Source organism: Saimiri boliviensis, chromosome 1 (assembly GCF_048565385.1).
Source record: "Saimiri boliviensis isolate mSaiBol1 chromosome 1, mSaiBol1.pri, whole genome shotgun sequence".
Classification (NCBI taxonomy): domain Eukaryota; kingdom Metazoa; phylum Chordata; class Mammalia; order Primates; family Cebidae; genus Saimiri; species Saimiri boliviensis.
Genome location: NC_133449.1, coordinates 118,470,448 through 118,496,760, shown reverse-complemented (window position 1 = coordinate 118,496,760; position 26,313 = coordinate 118,470,448). Strand labels below are relative to the sequence as shown.

The 26,313-nt window shown below is 37.7% G+C and overlaps 1 protein-coding gene across 2 annotated transcripts in view; it reads left to right on the top strand.

Annotated features, from left to right (window-relative positions):
- FTO (FTO alpha-ketoglutarate dependent dioxygenase) overlaps positions 1-26,313 on the top strand; it is a 410,140-nt gene that overhangs the window by 133,887 nt on the left and 249,940 nt on the right. For both annotated transcript variants that reach the window (XM_003937274.4, XM_074402846.1), the window contains exon 4: positions 3,147-3,290. In XM_003937274.4, coding sequence (XP_003937323.1) covers positions 3,147-3,290 — 144 coding nt within the window. The remainder of the gene's footprint in view (positions 1-3,146; positions 3,291-26,313) is intronic.

Below are 26,313 nucleotides of genomic sequence, written 5' to 3'. Positions count from 1 at the left end.
ATTCTGGTATTTTCAAGTGCAACTATGTATTATGTATAAATAAGAAGTGCTTGTAGAATGTCATCAGATGTGGATAGCAACTACCTAGCGCTGGTGCTGCTGCTGACTAACCCTTGTAGTGCCCATGACAGACATCAGTTGTTGATCATAATGCTCTTTCCTGCTGAACTTGGAGAAAGTTTCAGATTTCTTCTCCACTAGGGCTCTAAAAAGCCACAATCACCCAATCAGTCATGTCCCCTGATATTAAGGTATTTATCACTCCCCTTCTAGAGGGTTTCTAAAAAAGTGTTTTTGGGATTAACCTAGGAAATGGCTTTAGACTTTTAATGTTGTTCTTTAAAAAACCCAATTAAAAGATGCTCTTAATTGGAAAATACTTGAGAAAACATGTATTAGAATGGCAGGTATTAAGAAAAAGGTGAGATTCTGTTAATATAGTAGTATTAGATTTTAGAGCAAACTCAGGGGGCTGAAGAATATCCAAAGTAAGATGTGTCCTTAAAAGTTACTTAGCAACATTCCTTCCTTGCAGAGACCATGAACTTGGCTTTCTGACTTGTTCATTTTCACCATGCCTAGTGCAAATTAATGTGAATGAATAGTTATAAAGGAGAGTTCTTTTTTTCTACTTCCTTTTACTGCTTTTGATCCTTCTACACAGTTGGCTGTAGAGTATGATGTTCAGAATTTAGGGATTCTGTGTGTGTCATCTGGGATGCATGCATTTTTAAAACTGTTTATGTGATATGTACATGAAACAGCCCAAGGAAAGCATGCAGTGTTGTTTTGTCTTCTCTCATTACTTCTTATTCTGCCCTCTGCCAGTCTTGCAGGTTTGACCTTCTCTAAGAGTTCTGCTCTAGTTCTGTCGCTGACCCTCTCTCTTCTCTAAACTTCTTCAGTACTGAGCACTGTACTAGTTTAGCAGCAATGCCATGCTTTCTTATGTCCTTTGGTTTTAAATTTGAGGTTATTTTTGTTTTTTTTTTTCTTCCAAATTAACATTTTCTTTCCCTGCCGTCTAGCACAACTACTGTGAATAGTGTGAACTAAAAGAACATTTTGTTTAAGCAAGCCATGGTGTTCATTGAATGCCTTCCCTGTGCCAGTTACTAGGGCTGTAATTGTGGATGAAATAGCAAAACAGACTCTGCCCTGAAAGATCAGAGTCTAGTACAAGAGTTTAAAGTTTGGTGGAATTTAAATGTAAAATGTCCCCTTCATGGTAATCAGTGATGCACGTTTACAGTTCCACTAAAAGGAAAAGCTCCATTGGGACATAGCTCTTTGTTTCAGTCAGTGACATATCCCCCGTGCCGGGCGCAATGCCCAGTGAATAATAAGTGCTCAATAAATATTTTTTAAATTAACTTTGAAAAGTTTTATGTAGGTAGGGTTGTTCCTGCAGGGCTGTGATTATATAGTATATAATCACTATATAATGATTATATACTGATATAGCAAAACATAGTGTATACCTTCTTTTTTTGGTGTGTCTCCCAGTCAGTCTTATACCCCAGAGAAATCAGTCTTCAGTATTCACCTTCCAGAAATGTTATATTCCAGTCTTGTATATCCTTCCAGAGGTATTATCAATATTATATTATCCCTCCAGAAAAATCAGCTTGAGTATCCTACCAGAAATATTATATGTGCTTGAAATTTATTTATTTATTTACTTATATTTATTTTGAGGCAGAACCTCACTCTGTCGCCCAGGATGGAGTGCAGTGGTGTAATCACAACTCATGGCAGCCTCGACCTCCCAGGCTCCAGCAATCCCCCCACCTCAGCCTCCTGAGTAGCTGGAGCCACAGGCGCATGCCACTATGCCAGACTAATTTTTTTTTTTTTTTTTTTTTTTTTTTGTAGAGATAGGGTTCCACCATGTTGTCCAGGCTGATCCTGAACTCCTGAGCTCAAGCAATGCTCCTGCCTTGGCCTCCCCAAGTGCTGGGATTACAGGTGTGAGCCACTGCACCTAGCCTGTACTTTATTTTTTATATGAATATAGTATATTTATTTTTTTCTCTGAAAATATATTAGATATGTCCATATCTGTATATAGTCATATTATTTTGGTGACTACATAGTATTTTATTGTCTGGAGAGATGATGATTTATTTAACCAGAAACCTACTGATGAACATTTGAGTTATTTCTGATCTTTTGCCCTTATAAGCAATACTACAATAAATATACTTGCTCAACAGTCATTTTACAACCCCTGAATATAGGACTTTTAGTATACATTTCTAAAAGTGTAATTTCTGTAAAAGTCAGAGAGCTTATGCATTTGTAATTTTGATAGTATTGCCAAATTGTCCTCTACAGAGAGTGTGAGTGTGCCATTTTGTGTACTCTTACTAATACTGTATTGTCTTGAAACTGATTTTTCTGATTTGATAGGTGAAAAAGCTTCTCTTTTGGCTTTAATATGCATTTTTATGTGAATAAGTCGGAACATATTTTTATATGTTTGTTATTTCCTTTTATGTATTATGTCTTTATAACATGCTGTTTTTAAATTGTCTATTGGCCTTTATCTTATTGATGTGTGGTTGTTCTTTATATATTTAGAAAAACATTCCTTGGCTATTTTTGCTTGTTTATATTTCCATTTGTGTTATAGAAACAACTTTTCTAGTTATTAACCCCACTCACCTAGAAAAACTATCCCTTTGATCTTTTTATTTAAATTATGTAAAATTTCTAGATGAATTTAGGGAGAACTGACAGTTCTGTGATGTTCAATCTTATTTCCTAAGTACATATTTTGTCTTTACATCTGTTCTTTGTTTTTAAAAGGTAATTTTTTTCTTTTTCTGTAGAGATGGGTTTCTTGATTTCTTGCCCAGACTGGTCTTGAACGCCTGGCTTTAAGTGATCCTACCCCCTTGGTCTCCCGAAATGCTGGGATTATAGGCGTGAGCCTTCACACCTGGCCTATTTAAGGTTTCCTGATGAAAAAAAATTAATGACATGTTAAAACTATCCTAGAATATCTTGTAAAAATATGACATAAAGATATGTTTCACTTAATATTCATATTTTATTAAAATGTCAATTCTTTCTAAAATAAGCATTGTAAAATCCAGAAGCTTAAACATTTCCTTTCTGATCATTTTCTTCTCTTTTGGCAGGCCCAGAAGTGGAAAGTGATGATGACTCTAATCTCGAAGGCAGAGATCCTGATACTTGGCATGTTGGTTTTAAGATCTCATGGGACATAGAGACCCCTGGTTTGGCGATACCCCTTCACCAAGGAGACTGCTATTTCATGCTTGGTAATCTTTGGAAAATCAAAATTATATTGAAACTCTAGTGTCTAAATTTAGATTATTGGGTATATATTTTGGATATGTCTTATCAAATAAACATTTGGAGTATTTTATATGAATAATGAAACTTCTTTATAAGAACATGTAACTAGGTTTTCTTTTCTGAGATATTGCTAATTTTTTTTTTTTTTTCCTGAGACAGAGCTTTATTCTTGTTGCCCAGGCTTGAGGGCGGTGGCGCAATGTCTGCTCATTGCAATCTTCACCTCCCAGGTTCAAACGATTCTCCTTCCTCAGCCTCCCAAGTAGCTGGGATGACAGGCACACACCACCACACCGAGCTAATTTTTGTATTTTTAGTAGAGACGGGGTTTCACCACATTGTCCAGGCTGGTCTCGAACTCCTGACCTCAGGTGATCCACCCGCCTCACCCTCCCAAAGTGCTGGGACCACAGGCATGAGTCACCATGCCTGGCCCTAAATTTTTTAAAGTTGTTTTTCTTTTTATTCTAAGTAGATGTGAAGTTTCTCAAATATGCTAATCATTTTTCTGGATTCTTATCAGAGCTATTAAATCATCCCAGTCAAGTTTTACTTGTCAGTAAAACTTTTAAAAATCCTTCTCTGTCTGTATTAGTTTTTAGTAGTGAGAGAGTTTTTTCTAGTTTTGAGTGTTGTTTCTTCTCAGGAACAGCTGACCTGACAATGGGGCCTTTCTCTCGATTTGTCGTTTAGTTCTTTGGGAGGCAATATCTCAGCTGTAGTTAGGCTAACTGAAGCAGTGGCATTTGTTTTTTTCTTCTTTGCTGTAAGTTCTTAATTTTATTTTTGGACTTTCTCTACTTGTTTTCCAGTGTGCCATGTGCAAACAGTATTCTTTTTTACTCACAAAGCTTTTCAGGGTTTATTCTCTAGTTGGCTCTAGTTCCTGATTATTTGTGGTTTATCTCACTCCTATCTACCTGGAGAAATCTACTCATGTGTTGATTGGAGCCAGGAAGAACCAGGGCTGAAGCCCAGTAATTATGATAGGAGTTGATTCTCAGGTAATTGAGTATTTTAGAGTCCACTATGTTCCAGGTACTGTGTAAAGTTTCAGGGGAGATATTGGAGGTAAATGAATCTTGGTTCTTGCCTTTTTGGAATTCAGAATATGGAATAGCTCTTTAGACCATTCTGCCATTAAGCATTTTCCAAATTTTAGCTCATCAGCTTCAAGGTTTTGGTCATATCCATGTACTTCTGCCTAAATAAAGTAACTTTTTAATCTTTCACCGAATCGAATTTATTTTAACATGAGATTTTACATTACTGTCTTAAATGGAAATCTAGTATCACTAGGCATAATTAGAAGGATTTTAGAAACAAAAATATAGAGAAACCAGAACAGTACCAAGTGCCTGCTACTTCCGCTTGCTGGAGATCTGAGTCTGAGTCCTATTTTGTGTTTGTTAAAAAGGGAGATTAGTAACGATTAGAGAGGTGTTAACCGTGTAGTGGTACTAGTCTGAGACTTTCTCCTTAATGTCTGCAGGAGGATCGGAAGATCATTATTTAGGGACTCTCTCAAATCGTGTTGACTCAATGGCATTTAATGCAATGCCCCTTTACCTCTTAAATTCTTCTCATGGGGAGATTTCTGCATTTGTTGAACACCTATCTAAGTATGCCCTTAATCTCTTGCCTTCCATTTGAACATTGCTTTGCAGTTTACACATCAGTGTCACATAAGCAGCCTAAATCTCCCGTATGCTTTGTGAGGGAGGTGGCAGATAATGTTCTGTTTTTAAGTGATCTTCATAAGTTCACTTAGTTATGAGGTAGAACAGGGACCAGAATGGGTGGCAGGCATCTTATGCAGTGCTTTTCCTGTTCTAGATTGGGCTATTTCAACTTGATCCCAGTACACTGAAATCCACTGAAATCTCTATGTGGGAATGTGTTCAGTGTTAAAAGGTTCTCTCTTCCCTACTGTCTTGTCCTGCCTGACCTCAGAAAGTAAGTTTATTTTCTGAAGTCCCTACCCCCTCACTGAGTGTCATTTGTAGGTAAACTTTATTTCATGTTGTTTTTGTACCACCCAAATATGGACATTTGGCCTGAGTCTTAATAGGTATTAATATTAGCCAACAAATCACTTTCCTTTGGTTACTTTGTTCAGAAGTTTCTATCAGCAATGTATATCTTTCAAAGAAATAAGAGCCGGAATGATATCTTTTAAAATAGCTTTGTAATTTAAAAAAAAAAAACATAAAAATGGCCGGGCACTGTGGCTCACACCTATAATCCCAACACTTTGGGAGGCTGAGGCATGAGAATTGCTTGAACCCAGCAGGTGGAGGTTGCAGTGAGCTGAAATTATGCCACTGCACTCTGGCCTGGGCAACAGAGCAAGATTCAGTCTCAAAATAAATAAATAAATAAATAAATAAATAATAAAAGTAGTAAATAGGTACTCTAAAAATTACATATACTTAATAATATTTTATGTGTTCTTTCTGACCAAAAAAGCAATATATGCTTATTTGAGATAAACTCTGGAAAGTGTGAAAGGAAAAAAGAATATGAAAATCAGACTCATGCCTGATTTAATATATTTCTTTTCAGTCATTTTCTGTACATAGATATGTCTGGAATTGTAGTAATATGAATAAAAACCAGATTTACTGGGAATTAATGACAAACATTCTTTTATTCTTCTCAGTAATCCAGAGAAGCAAATATTAGCCATATTGCAAACGAAGAAATTGAGGTTAAATTTATGTAGTTACTTAATCATGGCTACCCAGCTAATATTAAGCATGGATGGTATCTCATCAGCTTATCCCTCTCAGGGTCTGATGCCCCATGTCAGGCCACTCCTCCTCCTCCCACAGGGATGCCCTCCTCACCTGCTTGGCACTGACCCCTGCTCCGGGCTCCTGTGCCACCTTCTTCCCCTGGCATGTTGTCTGTGCCTCACCTAATGGCTTTAGGACTAAATTGTTCAGGAAGGGAAGAAAAGATAACGATGTTCTGTTTGTTTCTTTTTTAGTTTTCTTAAAGTTATGGGTTTCTCAGGGTTTAAGAACTGAATTATAGGCTGGGTGCAGTGGCTCATGCCTGAAATCCCAGCACTTTGTGAGACCAAGGTGGGCGGATCACCTGAGGTCAGGAGTTTGAGAGCAGCCTAGCCAATGTGGTAGAACCCTGTCACCACTATAAATAAAAAAAATAGCCAAGTGTGGTGGGGGCCCTGTACCCAGCTACTCAGAAGGCTTAGGCAGGAGAATTGTTTGAACCCAGAAGGTAGAGGTTATAGTGAGCCAAGATCGTGCTATTGTGCTCCAGCCTGGGTAACAAGCATGAAACTCCATCTCAAAAAAAAAAAAGGGATTATAATCAAAATATTAAATAATGACATTATTCATTTGATTTTTGTGTTATAATGAATATACATTGTAAAATATGCATTGGGTCCCCTTGAGCTGTTGTACATGGTAAGCAGAAGAAGTTAGTGTTACAGGAGCTGATATCCAAGACATAATGTAAAATCTTCTCTTGATTTCCCATGTCTTGTTTTTAGATGGAGGTGAGATAGTTGGTATCCGACTGAACTGTGCCAAACACAGCACAGTGTATCCCAAAGTCTGCATTTAGAATATATATTTTATTAGGATGTCATATTTAATTTCTGAAATGAATCTTACTTCATCTCTTTTTTAAAAAATTCGAAAAGTAAAAGCAACCATAGTCTAATGCTGCCTTTTCTCTTTACTTTTAAATCCAAATAGCATAAGGAGCCCCGTAGAGGAAGGGACTTCAGCCCCGTGTTGGTATCTGAAATCTGAACTTCATAGCACTTATGAAAAGGAAACAGTTTAGCTCAATTTATAATAATATATTGGTCTGCAGAGGAAGTGCCGACTGAACCCTGCTGTCTCAAGTAAATACTCCAGGGGTGTCTGATGGGGAACGTGTCGGGTGCTGTAATAAATCCACTGCCTGTGGAAGTGAGTGGAGGCTTTGCTGGCAGTGCCTGAGGACACGCTTAACTAGGGTTGTCACGGTTTTACTTTTAAATTGGAATCTTTGCCCTAATCTCAGAGTTAGACATGACCAGATTTGCAAATAGATTTACAATTTTCACTAATTTTCCAACCAGGACTTCAAAACACACTCAGAGAGAAAAAAAAAAAAATACACTCTGGTCTTCTCAGAGTAGGATGATTTACTTTGCCACAGATGTTTTCCATAGACTGAATGTAACCAGGGAGTTAGGGACTTAAAAGTGGCTTGGAGACAAACTGTGGGTTTGTTTTTTGTGGAACAGATTATACAGTTCAGGGGACATCAACAAAATTATGTTTATTAACCAGGAGCTGGGTGTGGAGGTGGGATATTTCAGGACAAAGGTGAGTGCTAGGTAAATATTTGGGGCAAAAGCAGTTCCCCTTTCCCCCCTTAATTTATTAGTGTTATTCTTTACATGACAGCATTCATGACTCTGTTCTCTCTGCTCTATTTACTTTGTTTCTTAAGCCCAACTAAATATCACTTTCAAGTATCTGTCATTATTTTAACAATCAACAGTTTCAAAACTTCAATTGCCAGGTAAAAATTCCACTGCAAAGAAAGAAAACTGCAATAGAAATATAAATGCACAGCCCTTCTTTTTTGGTTTTGCTTTACCTAGTCGACAGTTTAGGGTAGAGTAATGAAAGGACCATAGGATTTCTATCAGGTAATCGGGTCCCAGACTCACTGCATTGTCAGTTGCCTGTGTATTGCTAGTGCCTCTATGAGTCTCTGCCTTCACTGTAAAATGGGAGCTTAATGATACTTTTTTTCCCAGAGTTTTTGTGAGTACAAATGAGAAAATGTATGGGAACAGGCTTTGCAAGCTTTAATTTGAAAGTGCAGACTTGTGAAGAGTGGGAACTGGACCGTGGCGTATTGGAGAACCAATGAGGCGAGGGGGTGATGGAAGAATGCTGAAAGCTGTGTTCGTATCCTGCTTCGTGCCCTGAGTTTTGTCACCTTTGCAAAATGCTGTTCCATACATATATTTGCCACATATAAGAACTACAAGGAAGGGAAGTTTTACCAATGGATTCTTGAGGATGAGAAGAGTTAACATCTGGTCCATTGGTGATCAGAACCCTGTAGTAAGCAGTCTTACTTTAGTTGAGGCCGGTTTTACTTTTAGAGCCTGGCCAGTAGTTTTTTTTTTATAGATTAAGTTCACCTTCCTTGAAATACCTATGGCTTAGAGGCAGCAAGACCCAGAGCCCAGAGATGTTTGAAGTGGTTGAAGCTGTAAATTGCCATGCTTCTATTTTTTGACTCAACGTAGCCACTCTATTTGGATTCTGTAGCCCTGTGAGCAGGAAGAACAGAGGCCTCTAGGAGTTTTGACTTAACCGAGGGCTCCCTTGGGACTGAACGTGGAAACTGTATCTTTGTAAATCCTCCAGGTGTCCCTCAATTTTGTCCTGATTTAGACATTTTATTCAAAGGAAAAGGCTCTTGTTATTTCTTTCCCTGACCCCACTCCCTTCCTCCCCAACCTCTGAATGACCAAGCAAAGTAAAAAGTACATATAATTTATGGCTTAATCATAAATTAAAAATAATTATGCTTTATTACCTCTCATGGGTCTTGAAATGTAGGTGCTATGTTCTGCTTTCTGCCGAGGCAAGGGAATAATACAGAAACCAGTAATAAATTATAACTTCAGGCTGCAGTTGCTAAGCTTGAGGAATTGCTATTTAAGTGGAAAGTGCTTGAACAGCCAAATGAGCACCTGTCATGTTTATTTTCACTTTGAAAAGTAGAAACATGACAGTATAGTTTCAACTGCTTGTCCAATATGAACTTCTGGCATTCTTGTTATCTTCCCAGGAACTGTACTCTTTGCTTCTTGTATTCAATTCTTTTTTTTTTTTTTTTCCCCAGAAGTGAGGATGTATCTCTCCTAAAACTTTTACTCTAAAATATGCCCCCAAATGCTGACATTTTCAAACTTGTGCTTTTTGACTTGATACTTGAATTTTTTTGTTTTGTTTTGTTTTTTGTTTGTTTGTTTGATTTTTGGATTTAATAGAATTAAGGAGAAGGCTATGACTTGTGGAATTTACTCTGAGACTAGGGATCCGAGCAGGTTCCTGAGTACTTGAAAGGCTTTACCTACCTCTTAAACTTTCTTATTACATCCAGGTTTTGCTTATTTATGTCTGTCTCTATCATTTATGTCTTGAACTTGACTTGAAATGCATGTCTTGAGTGCCTACTAAGGTCCAGGCATTGTGCTGGCAGATTTGATGTATTTTGTTTATTCCTTATTGCAGGGCTATTAAATAGTAGACTCTCATTCTGGCACTCATTTCTTTTTTCTAGGAAAAAAAAAATTAATGGAGATTGATTACTAATGGGGACAGAGCTTCTTTTAAGGCTATGAAAATGCTCTAAAATTAGTTTGTGGTGATGGTGACACAGCTCTGTGAACGTACTAAAATACATTGAATATATATATATATATATATATATATTTTTTTTTTTTTCTTTTTGCAGCTCTGGCTCAAAGGAGAATTAGATATTTAAAATGAGTGAATTGTATGCTATATGAATTAAATCTCAGTAAAACTCTTAAAAAAAAAAAAAGAAACTGAAGCTTAGAGAAGTATAATATCTTGTTCAAGGTGACATTACCTGGTGAAGATTTTGTTTGAATCCAAATTTTTCTGAGGCCAAAACTATTCTTTCTTCCAACTGACTGTCTCTACTAATTATATAGTCATGTATCTTTTTCTTTAAAAATGGGGGAAAAATGGCTGGGCATGGTGGCTCATGCATATAATCCCAACGCTTTGGGAGGCTGAGGCAGGAGGATCACTTGAGGTCAGGAGTTTGAGCCAGCTTGCCTAACATGGTGAAACCCTGCCTCCACTGGGGAAAAAAAAAAAATTAGCCAGATACGGTGGCATACACTGTAATCCCAGCTACTTGGGAGGCTGAGGCAGGAGAATCACTTGAACCTGGAGGTGGAGGTTGCAGTGAGTAGAGATCGTGGTACTGCACTCCAGCCTGGGTGACAGAGTGAGACTCCATCTCAAAAGAAAAAAAAAGGGGCCGGGCACGGTGGCTCACGCCTGTGATCCCAGCACTTTGGGAGGCCGAGGCGGGTGGATCACGAGGTCAAGAGATCGAGGCCATCCTGGTCAACATGGTGAAACTCCGTCTCTACTAAAAATAAGAAAAAGTAGCTGGGCATGGGGGCGCGTGCCTGTAATCCCAGCTACTCGGGAGGCTGAGGCAGGAGAATTGCCTGAACCCAGGAGGCAGAGGTTGCGGTGAGCCGAGATCGCGCCATTGCACTCCAGCCTGGGTAACAAGAGCAAAACTCTGTCTCAAACAAAAAGAAAAAAAAAAAAGAAAAAAGAAAAGGAAGAAAATGATTGAATAAATAATAAATGAACACACATGTATTCTCATTCAGACTTTGTGGAGCTGTATGAAATAAAATGTAGACATTCTCTTTCACTTTGTTTTCCCATCTGGTCCTTTGTAAGCATTAACATAAATATAGCTATGTTAACATCTTTAAATATATGTTGCCACTGCTATATTTTTTAAAAATATAAATGATGCTTTATTATAAATATTACTCTAGTATTTGTTTTTGTACTTAATATGTGCAGGAAATTTTTTTATGTCCGTATGTCATTCATATTATTATTGCTATTATACAAATACTACATGCACAAGGAAATAAAAATTCCAAGATCTAAAATGGAAAGAAACTCCACTTATCCCCAAGTGTCATTCCTTGGGGGTAACTGCTTTTCACTGTATTTACATTTTATTCTTTGATTACCTCCCTAACTCTTAAACATATATATGCTTACAGTTTTATTTCTTTAATAACTTTAAGCACTCTTGGTTGTTGATCCATTAAGAATGACAGAGGCAGGCAGATTTCTTGAGCCCAGGAGTTTGACACCAGCCTAAGCAACATGGCAAAACTCCACCTATATGGGGGGGGGGAGCGGAAAGGCAGATATGGTGGCAAATGCCTATAGTCCATAGTCACAACTACTTGGGAGGCTGAGGTGGGAGGATCACCTGAGCTCTGAAGGTTGAGACAAACTGTGTTTGTACCACTGCATTCTAGTCTGGGTGACAGAGCAAGACATTGTCTCAAAAAAAAAAAAAAAAAAAAAAAAAGAAAAGAAAAAGGAAAAAGAATGATGGAATTAGTACTCTAATATTACCTCTCATTCTTGCAAAATTTGGCTTTTACGTTTAGTGTTTGTTTGTTTTTTTTTTTTTTCTTAATTGTTTGCCTTTAGAACCAGTTTAGAGATACTTTCTCTTGACTTGTAGTATGTAATATGGGGAATTAAAGTTCTCTTTCAGCCATATCATTACGCTGATATGGTCGAGGTTTACAACTTTACATACAGTTCTGTAATTTTGACAACACTAGCAAACTTAAAAGTTGATCTGAAATTAGAAAACCAGTACATAATGATGTTTATGTAAGTGTTGTTTATTGCAAAACCAGAGAGAGTGATGGAATTAATAGGTAGAAAGTGTAATCTACTGTAACCCTCAAACCTGTGCCAATGGATGAGGAATATTGCAAACGTCAGGTCAAGATTTTATGATTAATCAAAAGCTCAAAATCAGTGTCCTTCTCCCCCTGCATTTATAATCGTCTTTCTTTACTCTTACTGATAGAAGAAGCTTACTATAGTGATTGCTCAATGTCACTAGATGTTTTAGCATGTGACTTGTTCAATGTTTGATAAATTCTGGCTTCTTCAGACCCCACCTACCACAGTTGTCATACTGGGATTTCTTCTTATTGAACACCTTTGCCAATTCCATTAAAAAATTATTTTAGGTCAGTTGTGGTGGCGCACACCTCCTTTGGGAGGCTAAGGCAGGTGGATCACCTGAGGTCAGGAGTTCAAGACCAGCCTGGCCAACATGGTGAAACCCCATCTCTTCTAAAAATACAAAAATTAGCTGGGCGTGGTGGCGCATGTCTATAGTCGTCTTGGTACCTATTTTAGTTACTCGGAGGGTGAGGCAGGAGAAACGCTTGAACCTGTGAGGCAGTGATTGCAGTGAGCCGAGATCACACCATTGCACTTCAGCCTGGGTGACAAAGCAAGACTCTATCTCAAGAAAAATATTTAAAAAAAAAAAACAAACAACTTTCAGCAGCTTTAGGGATATAAGCAGTTTTTGATTCCGTGTGTGATTTGTATAATGTTATAATGTTGAAGTCTGGTCTTTTAATGTACCTGTCACCTGAGTAGTGTACATCTGATATGTGGTTTTTTAAAATCTCTCACCCCCCTCACATCCTCCTCTATTCTGAATCTCCAATGTCCATTGTACCACTTTCTATGTCTTCGTGTACCCATAGCTTAGTGCCCACTTACAAGTGAGAACATGCAATATTTGTTTGTCCATTTCTGAGTTACTTAGAATAATGGCCTTCAGTTTCATCCACGTTGCTGCAAAATACATGGTTTTTTTTTTTTTAATGACTAAGTAGTATTTCATGGTATGTATACATACCACGTTTTCTTTACTCATCGGTTGTTGGGCTCTTTGGTTGATTCCATATCTTTGCAATTGTGAAATGTGAGGCAATAAACATATGCATGCAGATGTCTTTTTGATATCATGAATTCTTTTCTGGGTAGATACCCAGCAGTGGATTGTTGGGTCAAATGGTAGCATTACTTTTAGTTCTTTGAGAAATCTCCTTACTGTTTTCCATGGAGGTTGTAGTAATTTTCATTTCTACCTTCAGTGTATATGCACTCCCTTTTCACCACATTTCTAGCAACATCTATTATTTTTTGACTTTTTAATAATGGCCGCTCTGGCTAGCATAGGTGGTATCTCATTGTGGTTTTAATTTGTATTTCCTTGATGGTATGCAATATTGAGCATTTTTTTCATATGTTTGTTGCCCATTTCTGTATTTTCTTTTGAGAAATGTCTATTCATGTCATTTGCCCACGTTTTGATGGGATTATTTGTTTTTTTCTTACTGATTTGTTTGGGTTCCTTATGGATTCTTTGTCAGATTCATAGCTTGCAAATATTTTCTCCCATTCTGTAGGTTGTCCCTTTACTTTGATCATCATTTCTCTTGCTGTGCAGCAGCTTTTTAGTTTAATTAGATCCCATTTATTTATTCATTTATTTTGTTGCATTTGCTTTTGGGGTCCTATTGATAAATTCTTTGCCAAGCCCAATGTCTAGAAGAGTTTTCTTCTATGATTTTTACAGGCTCAGGCCTTAGATTTAAGTCTGTAATCCATGTTGAGTTAATTTTTGTACATGGTGAGACACAGGGAATCAGTATCATTCTTCTACATGTGGCTATCCAGTGTTCCCAGCACTATTTTGAATAGGGTGTCCCTTTTCTAGTATGTGATTTTATATGCTTTGTCTAAGATCAGTTAGTTGTAAATATTTGGCTTTATTTATGGCTTCTCTATTTTGTTCCATTGGTCTATATATCTACTTTTATACCAGTACCATGCTGTTTTAGTTACTATAGCCTTATAGTATAATTTCAAGTCAGATAATGGGATGCCTCCAGATTTGTTTTATTTGTTTAGGATTCATTAGTTATTCTGGCTCTTTTTTGGTTCCATATGAATTTTAGGATTTTTTTTTTCTAATTCTTGTGAGAAATGACATTGGTAGTTTGATAGGAATTGCATCAAACCTGTAGATTTGTTTGGGTGGTATGGTCATTTTCATGATAGAATGTCAGATGTATTTCCATTTGTTTGTGTCATCTATGATTTCTTTCATCAGTGTTTTGCACTTCTCTTTGTGGAGGTCTTTTACTACTTTGGTCAAGTTTATTTCTAGGTACTTTATTATTATTTTTCTGTAGCTGTTGTCAAAGACATTGAGTTCTTGATTTGAGTCTCAGCTTTGTCATTGTTAGTGTATTGCAGTCCTACTGACTTGTGTTCGCTGATTTTGTAACCCAAGATTTTACTGAATTTGGTTTTCAAGTCTAGGAGTCTTTTGGAAGAGTTGTTAGGATTTTCTAGGTATACAATCATATTACTGGCAAACAGAGATAGTTTGACTTCCTCTTTTCAATTTGGATGGCCTTTATTTCTTTCCTTTGCCTGATTGCTCTGGTTGGGACCTCCTGCCAATTCCACTTTTACTTGGATCCCTTGTGTTTATCTTTCTTAGAATTTTCTAAAAATTCTGTCATATTTAAATTTTCTAAAAATTATACCATATTTTAGATTCTTCAAGGCAAGGACTGTTTTAGCTGTGCATCCTGTATGGCACTTAACACAGTACTTTGAATATGACTGGTGCTTACTAAGTAATTGTTGAACTAATAAGTGAATGACTGAACTGAGGATTGGCTTTTCTTTCATTTCATGGTAGTGTGTCTTGGTTATATAAGCAAAAGGAAGTATTTATTCTCTCCTTGAAAGCTGCTTGCTGGAAAAGGTTTTAAAGTTTCTTCTCAAACAGATGGCCATTCACCTAATGCTTGGAGATTACCAGAGACAGAACTTAGAATCTTCCATGGTAGCCTATTCTTTTTCACAGTGACTCATGCTTCATTTCCTTGTATCTAGTCTAAATAAACATTGACATCACAGAACTTTTTAAAACAACACAGTATCTGGATTCGTCTGTACATTCTCTTCTAAATTTTTTATAAGAAAACCATCAAAGGTAAAAATATTATGTTGGTTTCTTTTAAGCTCAGGAGGAATGTTTTACTGTGCATTCTGAAATTTTTTTATTCTCTCATATTTCATTCAATTATAGTCACACTGTTTGGGGTAATTCTGCATCTGAGTTTGGTGGTAGAATTTTTTCCATTGGCTAACAGTCTTTGTATGCCCTCTTTGGCCACCTGTCTATAGAACATAATTCCCAAAGGCATGAGCTATAGAAAATGTTTTTTTTAGGCCTTTAATTAGGTTGTATATCCTATGTGTATTATTTGCCACTTCTGTAAAGACAGCGGGAGAATGAGTGTTAACTATGCTATTTTTTTTTTTTTTCAGTTGATCCTTATTAAAGGTTTGAATTTAGGACTAGGTCAGGAATGAGTTTGACTTTCCTTATCCAATCAGTCCCTGCAGCAGATTTCAAGGTCAGATTATATACCTCATGCTGGAAGATTCCTTAGACTTTGTAATCTAGGCCCAATAAATATCATTAAGTTTTTTTTTTTTTTCCCCCCCCTAGAGATATTTATTTACCAAATAAATAGGACAGCACACAGCCATTAGTGAAGGTGATAAGATCTTTGGCTAGTTTTGGAAATCTTCCCCTAAATATAATTTTCTACGGGAGTCAAAAGTCTTTTATAAAAACAACTGGGAGGCCAAGGTGGGTGGATCACTTGAAGTCAGGAGTTTGAGACCAGCTTGGCCAACATGGTGAAACCTTGTCTATACTAAAAATATAAAAAGTAGCTGAGTGTGGTGGTGTATGCCTGTAATCCCAGCTTCTCGGGAGGCTGAGGCAGGAGAATGGCTTCAACCCAGGAGGTGGAGGTTTCAGTGAGACAAAATCATGCCACTGCATTCCAGCCTGGGCCACAGAGCCAGACTGCATTTCAAAAAAACAAAAACAAAAACAAAAACAAAAACAAAAACAAAAACAAAACCACGGTTGTGGAGGGCAGATGATCTCAAGGTACATACCTAAAGTACAAGGATATAAGTCACAGTGCTTGGTCAATTCATTATAGTGGTTTTGTAGTCTATCCTACAATTGGTTGGGGTACAACCTTTTTTCTTTTTTTGTTTACACTGCTCTCTCTACCTTGTCATGTTTTCCTCCTCATTTGGGTATGTGTATAACTCATTTATTTAGGGGTGATGTTAGATAATTGAATGCCCATAATGGCAAGGGACCAACCAATCAGCGTGGATGCCACAGCTTTTCCCCCCTCTGGGCTGTAGTTATTGGTATAGAAATATTTTTTTTTCCCAACTTTTATTTCAGGTTCAGGGGATACATGTGCAGGTTTGCTCCATGAGTAAATTGCATATTGTAGGGTTTAGTATACAAATTATTTCATCACCCAGGTAATAAGCATAGTAATTGATAGGTAATTTTTTGATCCTTACCTTCCTCCCACCCTCCACCCTTAAGTAGGCCCTAGTGTCTGTTGTTCCATTCTTCATGTCCATGTTTACTCAATGGACATACAGTGTAGCTTCCACTTATGAGAGAGAACATACGGTGTTTGGTTTTCTTTTCCTGCGTTAATTCACTTAGGATAACGGCTTCCGGCTACTTATGTCACTTACTAGACCTAAGCTTTTTGAAAACCTGTATGATATTATATATATTTTTCATACTACACACAGCATGTAGAAACTTGTACATATTAGGAACTTACCACATGTTTGGAGAGAACATATTTTTTTTTCTCTCCCCAGGTATTAGCCAGAAACCATAGCTATCTTTCTTAATTGCTAATGGAAAATCGAATATGAGATAGGAGTGCATAAGGCAGTCAGAAGATACGGGGACAGAAATTAGAGGTTGAAGTGGCTTCTTCCATTTGATTCATTAACTCTGAGAGACTCTGGTTCTCACAGTTTACTGGAACTGTGGGCAGAAGTGATGGCTCTTCACCTGCAAAGGGGGAAATGGAGAAAACTATTTAATCAACTTTTCTGTCCATCTAAGCTCTCTCCTCTCTCATTGTTCCTTTTCCCCAACTTGCTGCACTCTGCCGTCTTCCTGGGAAGAGTTACAACTTGAAGAATAAAGGAGAAAGGTAGCCCTGGCTAAAGTGGACTAAAACTATTTTTGCTTATTTAAAAGCAACAATCATTTATTAACCTCAATAATCTATTCTCTTCAAAACCCAACAACAAACCAAGCATTCCACAAAAGTTAATTTTAAAAAAGGGGAGAGGGAGAGGGTGAAGTTATGCACCTTGAGATCATCTTTATTGCCATACTTCTTTTGATGAAAGACTTTTCACTTCCGTGGAAAAATTTTATTTAGGGGAAGATTTACGAAACTAGCCAAAGCTCTTGGCAATTTCACTGCTCACTGTTTCCTGTCCTATTTATTGGGTGAATGAATATCTCTTTTCTGAGAATCTCTTTGTTGAACATTTCTGTTTGAAGCTTTAACACATACAGAAACTTGTTTTTAATTTTTTTATTGCTTAATTTAAAAGTAATACTATATCATCCAGTCAAAGAAGGCATCAGTTTAAGATGGATTCCAATTTCAGAGATGTTAAATATAAAGAAAAAATGTCTACCTTGGAATTGATGAAATAGCGTACCTGCTATTGTAGTGAATTTTCAAACTATTGAAAAGTATAAAGAAGAGGAAATATTATTTATAATGATTTAGTCTAATTCCTTCTAGTTTTTTTCTGTACTTAGTAACATGTTTATCTTTTGTTTATATAAAATTAATATCATGCTGTATAAATGTTTTGCATCTTTTTTTCCTGATACATTTATATTTTGAGCATTTTTTCTTATCATTAAACATTCCTTGAAAATTATTGTTAAAAACTGGTGGCCGGGCGCGGTGGCTCAAGCCTGTAATCCCAGCACTTTGGGAGGCCGAGGCGGGTGGATCACGAGGTCGAGAGATCGAGACCATCCTGGTCAACATGGTGAAACCTCGTCTCTACTAAAAGCGCAAAAAATTAGCTGGGCATGGTGGCACGTGCCTGTAATCCCAGCTACTCAGGAGGCTGAGGCAGGAGAATTACCTGAGCCCAGGAGGCGGAGGTTGCGGTTAGCCGAGATCGCGCCATTGCACTCCAGCCTGGGTAACAAGGGCGAAACTCCGTCTCAAAAAAAAAAAAAAAAAAAAAAAAAAACTGGTTTAAAAATTAATCCCTTACTTTCAAACAAGATGTCAGAATAGCACTTGTCTCCTTGTAGAAACATCAATTTCAATAACTATCCATTGTTTCCTTATTTATTCATGAGGTTGAACATTTTCTATTTTTGTTGGCCATTGTTTACTTCTTTCTGTTACTCATTGGCTGATTGTGTTTTGCTCATTTTTCTGTTGAGGTGTTAGTGTTTTTCTTAACATTTACTTTATTTAACCCTTCTGCCCACTTCTTCCTAGGTATTTTCTTATACCCAATTTTTGATTTTTCACTTAAATTTTTAATATTTATTTTAGGAGAAACATCTTTCCATTTAAGTCTTCATTGTAATACTTGCATTAAATTAAATAACAATATTTGAAATTATTTAACTGTGTTTATACTTACTGCTAGCTTTTTTTGTACTGTGATTTTATAAAAAGTATTGGTGGTTCTCTTGGTCAGTCAAAATGTGCTTTCTAATAATATTCATGAAGACTAACAGCAGGGGAGTGGTTGTGGCATATTCTTTGAGTCTTTGCATTATGGAAGAGTGACTTCCTATCCTTTTACTTGCGAATAATATCTCCTTGATTGGCTATAGTATTCTTGAGTATCAAACTTTCCCCCTTAAAACTGTAGAGGCTGGGTGCAGTGGCTCACACCTGTAATCTCAGCACTTTGGGATACCAAGGTGAGTGGATCACCTGAGGTCAGGAGTTCAAGACCAGCCTGGCCAACATGGCAAAACCCTGTCTCTACTGAAAATACAAAAATTAGCCAGGTGTGATGTCACATGCCTGTAATCCCAGCTACTCAGGAGGCTGAGGCAGGAAAATCATTTGAACCCTGGAGGCAGAAGTAGTGAGTTGAGATCTGTGACCCCTCATATTTGATGTTGGGAGATGTCTGAGGCCATCTTCCTTATGGTTTCATTTTGGTAAGCTGTATTTTCTGTTTGGACATTTGTAGTATTTTATATTTAATTTTTTAACAGAATAAATTTATGTCCTTGCTCAACCATTTATAGTGCAGACTCTGGCCTTTTCACAACCTTGGAAAACATTCTTCCAGTGTTTCTTTGATTATTCTCAAATCTTTTTGTATCTTTTTTTCTTTTTTTTTTCGAGACAGAGTCTCGCTCCATCACCCAGGCTGCAGCACAATGATGTGATCTTGGCTTACTGCAACCTCTGCCTCCCAGGTTCAAGCAATACTCCTGTCTCAGCCTCCTGAGTAGCTGGGATTACAGACACCTGCCACCATGTCCAGCTAATTTGTGTATTTTTAGCAGAGATGGGGTTTCACCATGTTGGCCAGGCTGGTCTCGAACTCCTGGCCTCAAGTAATCGATCTGCCTTGGGCTCCCAAAGTGCTGGGATTACAGGTGTCGGCCACCATGCCTGGCCTGTATTTTACTTTCATTCTGTGATTCATGTTAAGTATATTTTGATATCCAGGATCTGTTTCTCATGTCAGATTTTTCATCACTAATTTCTTATATTTTCCCTGAGTTATAGGAGAATTTTTTGAGTTCACTCATCCGGTTCAGTAATTTGGTTTTTCTACAGCATGCTTTCTGTTATTCACTCCATCTGTCGCCGTGTTACATGAAGAAATACTATTAAAAAAATCAGTTGCAAGTGGTTTTTCCTGATCTCATACTGTTCAGCTTCATGCGTGCTTACCTTAGTTTTACAGATGCAGTACCTTCTTGAATTAAGCGTCTTCTTCAATGATTGAGAATTTTCTCAAATTTTATCGTGTCAGTTTGAATAAGCCTTTTTCAGAAAACACAGTTTTGATCAAAGTGCCTCCATTTCTTTGAACTGTAGTCATTTTGCATAGTTCTGGCAATTATTCCTTACCTCTTTATCCTCACAGAAAGTGGGCTAGTACTGGCTTATAGGCAAGTAGCTGAGATTGGTTCTGTGAGAGATTAGTATGGATTCCTGGCCAAATCCTTTTCTTGAAGGAGGAAGAAAATGTGTCCTTTCACAGCCAGGTAGAGATTTCATAAATTGGAGTGTGCTTAAGAACTTGTTTTTGTCTTCATGTGGTGTGGATGCTTGCAGTATGAGCAAACCATGGTAGGTTTGGGGCCACTCCTACCATTGCTCTTGCTCCAGTTCCTCGTCTCCGCAATGACTCGTATTCAGAGTCGTGGCTTATAACAGCAGCACATCCTGGGGCCTGTGAGTACCGCAGGTTGTGTGCATAGAATGCTTGCTACAGAGGCAAGAGCCCTGCCCTCTGGGTGCCCCGTAAGCTTTTCTTGCCCTCCCGCTCTCTGCTTTCTGAGTTAAGAGGTGAGTGTTTCGCTCAGGATTTGATTGGTGTATTTATCAGGCTCACTGCTCTTTTGGAGAGAATCATGTGTCAGCCTTCTTTGTCCTTCTTTAATTCCACCTATACTATATTCAACACAATTATTTGTATTTCTGGCATATTGAGCACCTTTCGCTAACATACAGTGCCAAAAGAGGTTTTGATCCGTTTTTTGTCCCACTGATTGTCTTATTGAGAATCTAGGCATGCGACAGGGCCTGTGTCTATACTGGCATCTTGCCAGGAACCTTCCCCTCCCCCTTTCATTGGCTATTAAATTCTGAAAATGTTTTCAGCCACGGATGGCCCCACATCTAGGAAAAATAAGGTCATAAATATTAAGATTGAGAGATGAGAAGGGACAGGTAAGTAAGAATGAAAAGCTTCAGTGACTGTGAAGCTGGGAAGATTGGATTTCAGTATTGGGCTTATTTACCCTAAGAGTGCCTTTAGCAAAACTCGTGATTGTTTTTGTAAGAAATTTGGGTGAAATGGCCCTGGTAACATACTGGGCAACAAATCTAAGGAAGTGAGGACTGGGGCAAATTTAGGGTGACCAATTGCCCTTTTGTCTGTGGGCAAGGGGATCTCAGGATGCAGGACTTTCGGTATTAAAACCAAAAGTCTTGAACGTGAATTGTCACCCTACCGTAAATCATAACATTGCTTCTGTGGTCTTTTATATATGAGATGAGATTTCATGCTACAGTGAATGTCCAGAGCCCTCTTCACCACTGCCAGGGCACACAGCATTCAGCCAGCAAAGAGTGAGCGCTTCTTTTCTCTTTGAATGTATGTTGTCAAATCATCTACAAACTCTTACTCCAGCTGGACACAGAGCCAGTCAAGTTTTAGCTGTATTCCGAGATAGCTCTGGTAAATAGACATTCTTTAGTTTTGTTTTTTTCTAAAAATTATTAGGAATAATCTTTCAAAGCTGGGAATGCATTTAGTATGTCCTTCGAGATGCACAATCCGTGAAGCTTGAATTGCTTTTATAGACTTGGAGTTTTTGATAAACTAGAAGCTCTTCAGTGAATATTACAAGATTCTTTTTTATAAGTCATAAAGGATTAGATACAGTTGGAAATGATTTCAAAAGAGTTGTTTGATTAGAGAGTTGCCAAGGATTTAAATGAAGGTGGAAGCCTCAAAGTATGCCTTCTTAGATTGTGTTTGCCATTTGGCCTGAGTCACATTAATTGCCCCGCAGGGGAACAAAAGAACTTAACAAATATGCTCATTAAGGTGATGATTTTTCCCCTAATGATGTCTCTGGGTCCCAGTGTTCATAGCACAGGAATAATAAGGCTTTTATTTGGCTAGATGAGACTGGCATTTATGTATTTCCTAGAAATGGTCCCAGTCTTTTATGTGAATCTAGCCTTGGGAACTCCCTTCAAACTCCAGTTTTTAGTATTTTGCTTGATTCTGAAAGTCCTTTAGGCAACACAGGATCAACCAGAACTACTCAGGAGTGTCCTCAGAGATGGCAAACAGGAAGAGAGAATGGTTGCTTAGCCTTCTTCATCTGGCCCTAAAGCCACACTTCGAAGCCCAAGCCTTTGCTTTTGATTCTCTGTGTTGTTGTGTCTATATTTGCATTGAAAACTCCAAATATATCACTGATGTTTTCATCCTGACCTCTAATTGCATTTTGTGGTATTATTTATACAATGTCCTAAGGTTTTGTGACTTATTCACCTTTAATCATTTGTTGCAGTGAAAACCCCAAGAGTTGTTCTTTTGTTTTGAGACGGAGTCTTGCTCTGTTATCCAGGCTGGAGTACAGTGGCTCATTCTTGGCTCACTGCAACCACCAGCTCCCTGGTTCAAGTGATTCTCCTGCCTCAGCCTCCTGAGTAGCTGGGATTACAAGCACGTGCCACCACACCTAGCTAATTTTTTTGTATTTTTAGTAGAGATAGGGTTTCACCACGTTGGCCGGGATGGTCTTGATCTCCTGACCTGGTGATCTACCTGCCCTGGCCTACCAAAGCGCTGGGATTACAGGCGTGAGCCACCGCGCCCGGCCAAGAGTTGTTCTTGAGTTTACTTTTCCCTGATTTTGCTCATCCAATTCATTAGCATGTCTTATTGTCTTTTCCTAGAACGTTCTCAATCTGATGTCTGCTCGTGGTCTCCTCCCCTGTATCCGTAGTTCAAGTCAGTATTAGCTCCCGAATGACACTGCAACAGCTTCCTGACTGGTCTTCCTGCTTCAATTCTTCTTTCCCCCTTAGTCCTTCCTCTTTCATATAAAGCTGCCAGAGTGGTCTGTTCAAAGGCAGATTAAATTATTGATTCTTTTGAATTTACTACACAGACAATAACAAAATCTGTAAATAAAGACATTCTATTTTTTTTTTTTCATTTTCAATCTGTGTACCTTTTGTTTTCTTTTCTTGTCTTATTGTGTCAGCCAGGTCTTCCAATATGATACTGAAAAGAAATGTTGGGAGGAGACATCCTTGTCGTATTCTTGCTCTGAGCAGAAAAGTCTCTAGGTTCACACTGCTAAGTATGATGTTAGCTGTAGGTTTCCTTACACATTCTTTATGTGTTGAGGAAGTTCTTCTCTATTTCTAGTTTACTGAGAATTTTTATCATGAATGCATATTACGTTTGGTCAAATGGTTTTTCTTTTTTTTTTTTTTGAGACGGAGTTTCGCTCTTGTTACCCAGGCTGGAGTGCAATGGTGCGATCTCGGCTCACCGCAACCTCCGCCTCCTGGGTTCAGGCAATTCTCCTGCCTCAGCCTCCCGAGTAGCTGGGATTACAGGCATGCGCTGCCATGCCCAGCTAATTTTTTGTATTTTTAGTAGAGACGGGGTTTCACTATGTTGACTGGATGGTCTCAATCTCCTGACCTCGTGAGCCACCCACCTCAGCCTCCCAAAGTGCTGGGATTACAGGCTTGAGCCACCGCGCCCAGCCCCAAATGGTTTTTTTGTACCTATTAGTATGATCATGTTTTTTTTTCTTTGTATCCTGTTGGTGTGATGGATTACATTAATTGATTTTTGAGTGTTGAATTTGTTTTTTGTACCTGGGATAAATCTCACTTGGTTGTGGTGTATGATTCCTTTTATACGTTGTTGAATTCAATTTGCTAATATTTTGATGAGGATTTTTAAATCTATGCTTACGAGAGAATACTGATCTTTAGTTTTCTTTCTTGTAATGTCTGTCTGTGGGTAATGCTGTTCCCATAGAATGAGTTTGGAAATATTCCCTTGTTATCTCTTAGTACAGATTGTTAAGAATTAGTGTAACATTTGGTAGAACTCAATAGTGAACATATTTGCGGCTAGTGCTTTGGAAGCATGTTAATTATTGATTCAATTTCTTTAGTAGAAATAGGCCTATTCATATTGTTCATTTTTTTCTTGTGTGAGTTTTGACAGATTTTATTTTTTAAGGAATTGGTTAATTTTGTATAGGTTATCAGATTTTTGGGTAAAGAATTGCTCATAGCATTTAAAAATTATCCTTTTAATGCCCATTGGATCTATAGTGATGTCACTTCTTTCATTTCTGACATTAGTAATATGTTTATCACTTATTTCTTAGTCTGGCTAGAGGTTTATCAATTTTATTGATTTTTTAAAAGAACTAGCTTTGCTTTTATTAATTTTCTTTATTAGTTTCCTGTTTTTTATTTCATTAAGCTACATTAACTTTTATTGTTTCTTTTCTTCTGCTTACCTTGGATTAATTTGTTCTTTTTAAAATTTCACACAATAGAAGCTTAGCTTACTGATTTTAGATCTTTCTTCTAATATAAGCAGAATGCTATATTAATGCTGTAAATTTGTGGCATTTAATGCTATAAATTTTCCTCTAAGTAGTGCTTGTGTTGCTTCCAACCAATTTTGATAAGTTGTATTTTCACTTTCATTTAGTTCATTTTTCTTAAGTTTTTCTTTTTTTTTGGCACACAGACATTAGAAGTATATTGTTCCATCTCTAAGTATTTGGGGATTTTCTAGCTATCTTTCCGTTATTGTTTTCTAGTTTAATTCCATTTTGGTCTGAGGTCAGACGTTGTATGATTTCCATTCTCTTAAATTTGGTAATATGTGTTTTATGGCCCAGAATGTAGTCTACTTTGGGGAATGCTCCATGTGAGCTTGTTACTAGTGTGCATTCTGCTGTTGTTGAATGAAGTAGTCTATGTATGTCAGTAATATTCAATTGATTGATGGTATTGTTGAGTTCAACTATGTCCTTAATGATTTTCTGCCTGCTGTATCTGTCCTTTTCTGATAGAGGGATGTTGACATCTCCAGTTATGGTGTGGATTTGTCTCTTTTCCCTTGCAGCTCTATCAGTTTTTGCCTTACGTATTTGGATGCTCCATTATTAGGTGCATACATGTTAATGACTGTTATATCTTCTGGGAGAATTTACTCCTTTGTCATTATGTACTACCACTTTTTCTTTCTTTCCTTTTTTTTCTTGAGATGGAGTTTCGCTCTTGTTGCCCAAGCTGGAGTGCAGTGGCGTGATCTTAACTTAATGCAACCTCCGCCTCCCAGGTTCAAGCAATTCCCATGCCACAGCCTCCTGAGTAGCTGGGATTACAGGTGCATGCCACCACACCTGGTTAATTTTTTATATTTTTAGTAGAGATGGGGTTTCGCCATGTTAGCCAGATTGGTCTCAAACTCCCGACCTCAGGTGATCCGCCCACCTCAGCCTCCCAAAGTTTTGGGATTATAAGCATGAGCCACTGTGCCTGGCTACTACCCCATTTTCTCTGTGATAATTTATTTTTGCTCTGAAATCTACTCTGTCTGAAATTAATAGAAGCATTCCAGCTTTCTTTAGATTAATGTTAAGAGTAGTATATCTGTCTTCTTTATATCTTTAAGTTTGATCTGTGTGTATCTTTATATTTAAATTGAGTTTCTTGGAGACAGCATATAATTATGCCTTGTTTTTTAACCATTCTGATAATATCTTGTTTTTTCATGTGTGTATTTGGACCACTGGCATTTAAAGTGAATATCGTTATGCTTGGATTAATATCTGTCATATTTTGCTAATGTTTTCTATGTTTTGTACGTGTTTTTTCCCACTGTTTTTGTCTTCCATTCTTTTTCTGCTTTTATAGTTTTGAGTATTTCATGATTTTGTTTCATCTCCTGTCTTAGCATATCAATTACATATATATTTTTTGACTTTTTAAAGTAGTGACCTAGAGGTTGCGGTATACATTTACAACTGTTTCAAGTCCACTTTCAAATAATGCTATACTGTTTCACAGATAGTGCAAGTACAGTAAAACAAAATATTCTCATAATTTTTTTCTCTCATCTCTTACACTCATTGCTAGCATTAATCTCATTTATAAATAAGCATATAGGCTGGACGCAGCGGCTCACACCTGTAATCCCAGCACTTTGGGAGGCCAAGGTGGGCAGATCATGAGGTCAGGAGATAGAGATCATCTAGGCTAACAAGGTGAAACCCTGTCTCTGCTAAAAATACAAAGAAAATAGCCAGGTGTTGTGGCACACACCTGTAGTCCCAGCTGCTCTGGAGGCTGAGTCAGGAGGATTGCTTGAACCCAGGAGGTGGAGGTTGCAGTGAGCCCAGATCATGCCATTGCACTCCAACCTTGGTGACAGAGTGAGACTCCATCTCAAAAAAACAATGACAACAAAAAAAACTCAGCATACATAGGGGGGGGTGTGTGTGTGTGTGTGTGTCTGTGCGTGTGCGCATGTGTGTGCGTACACACACATATGTGGCATATATAATTGAGTTCATCATTGTTATTGTGAATAAATTGTTATCTCTTCTATCAATTAAGGATAA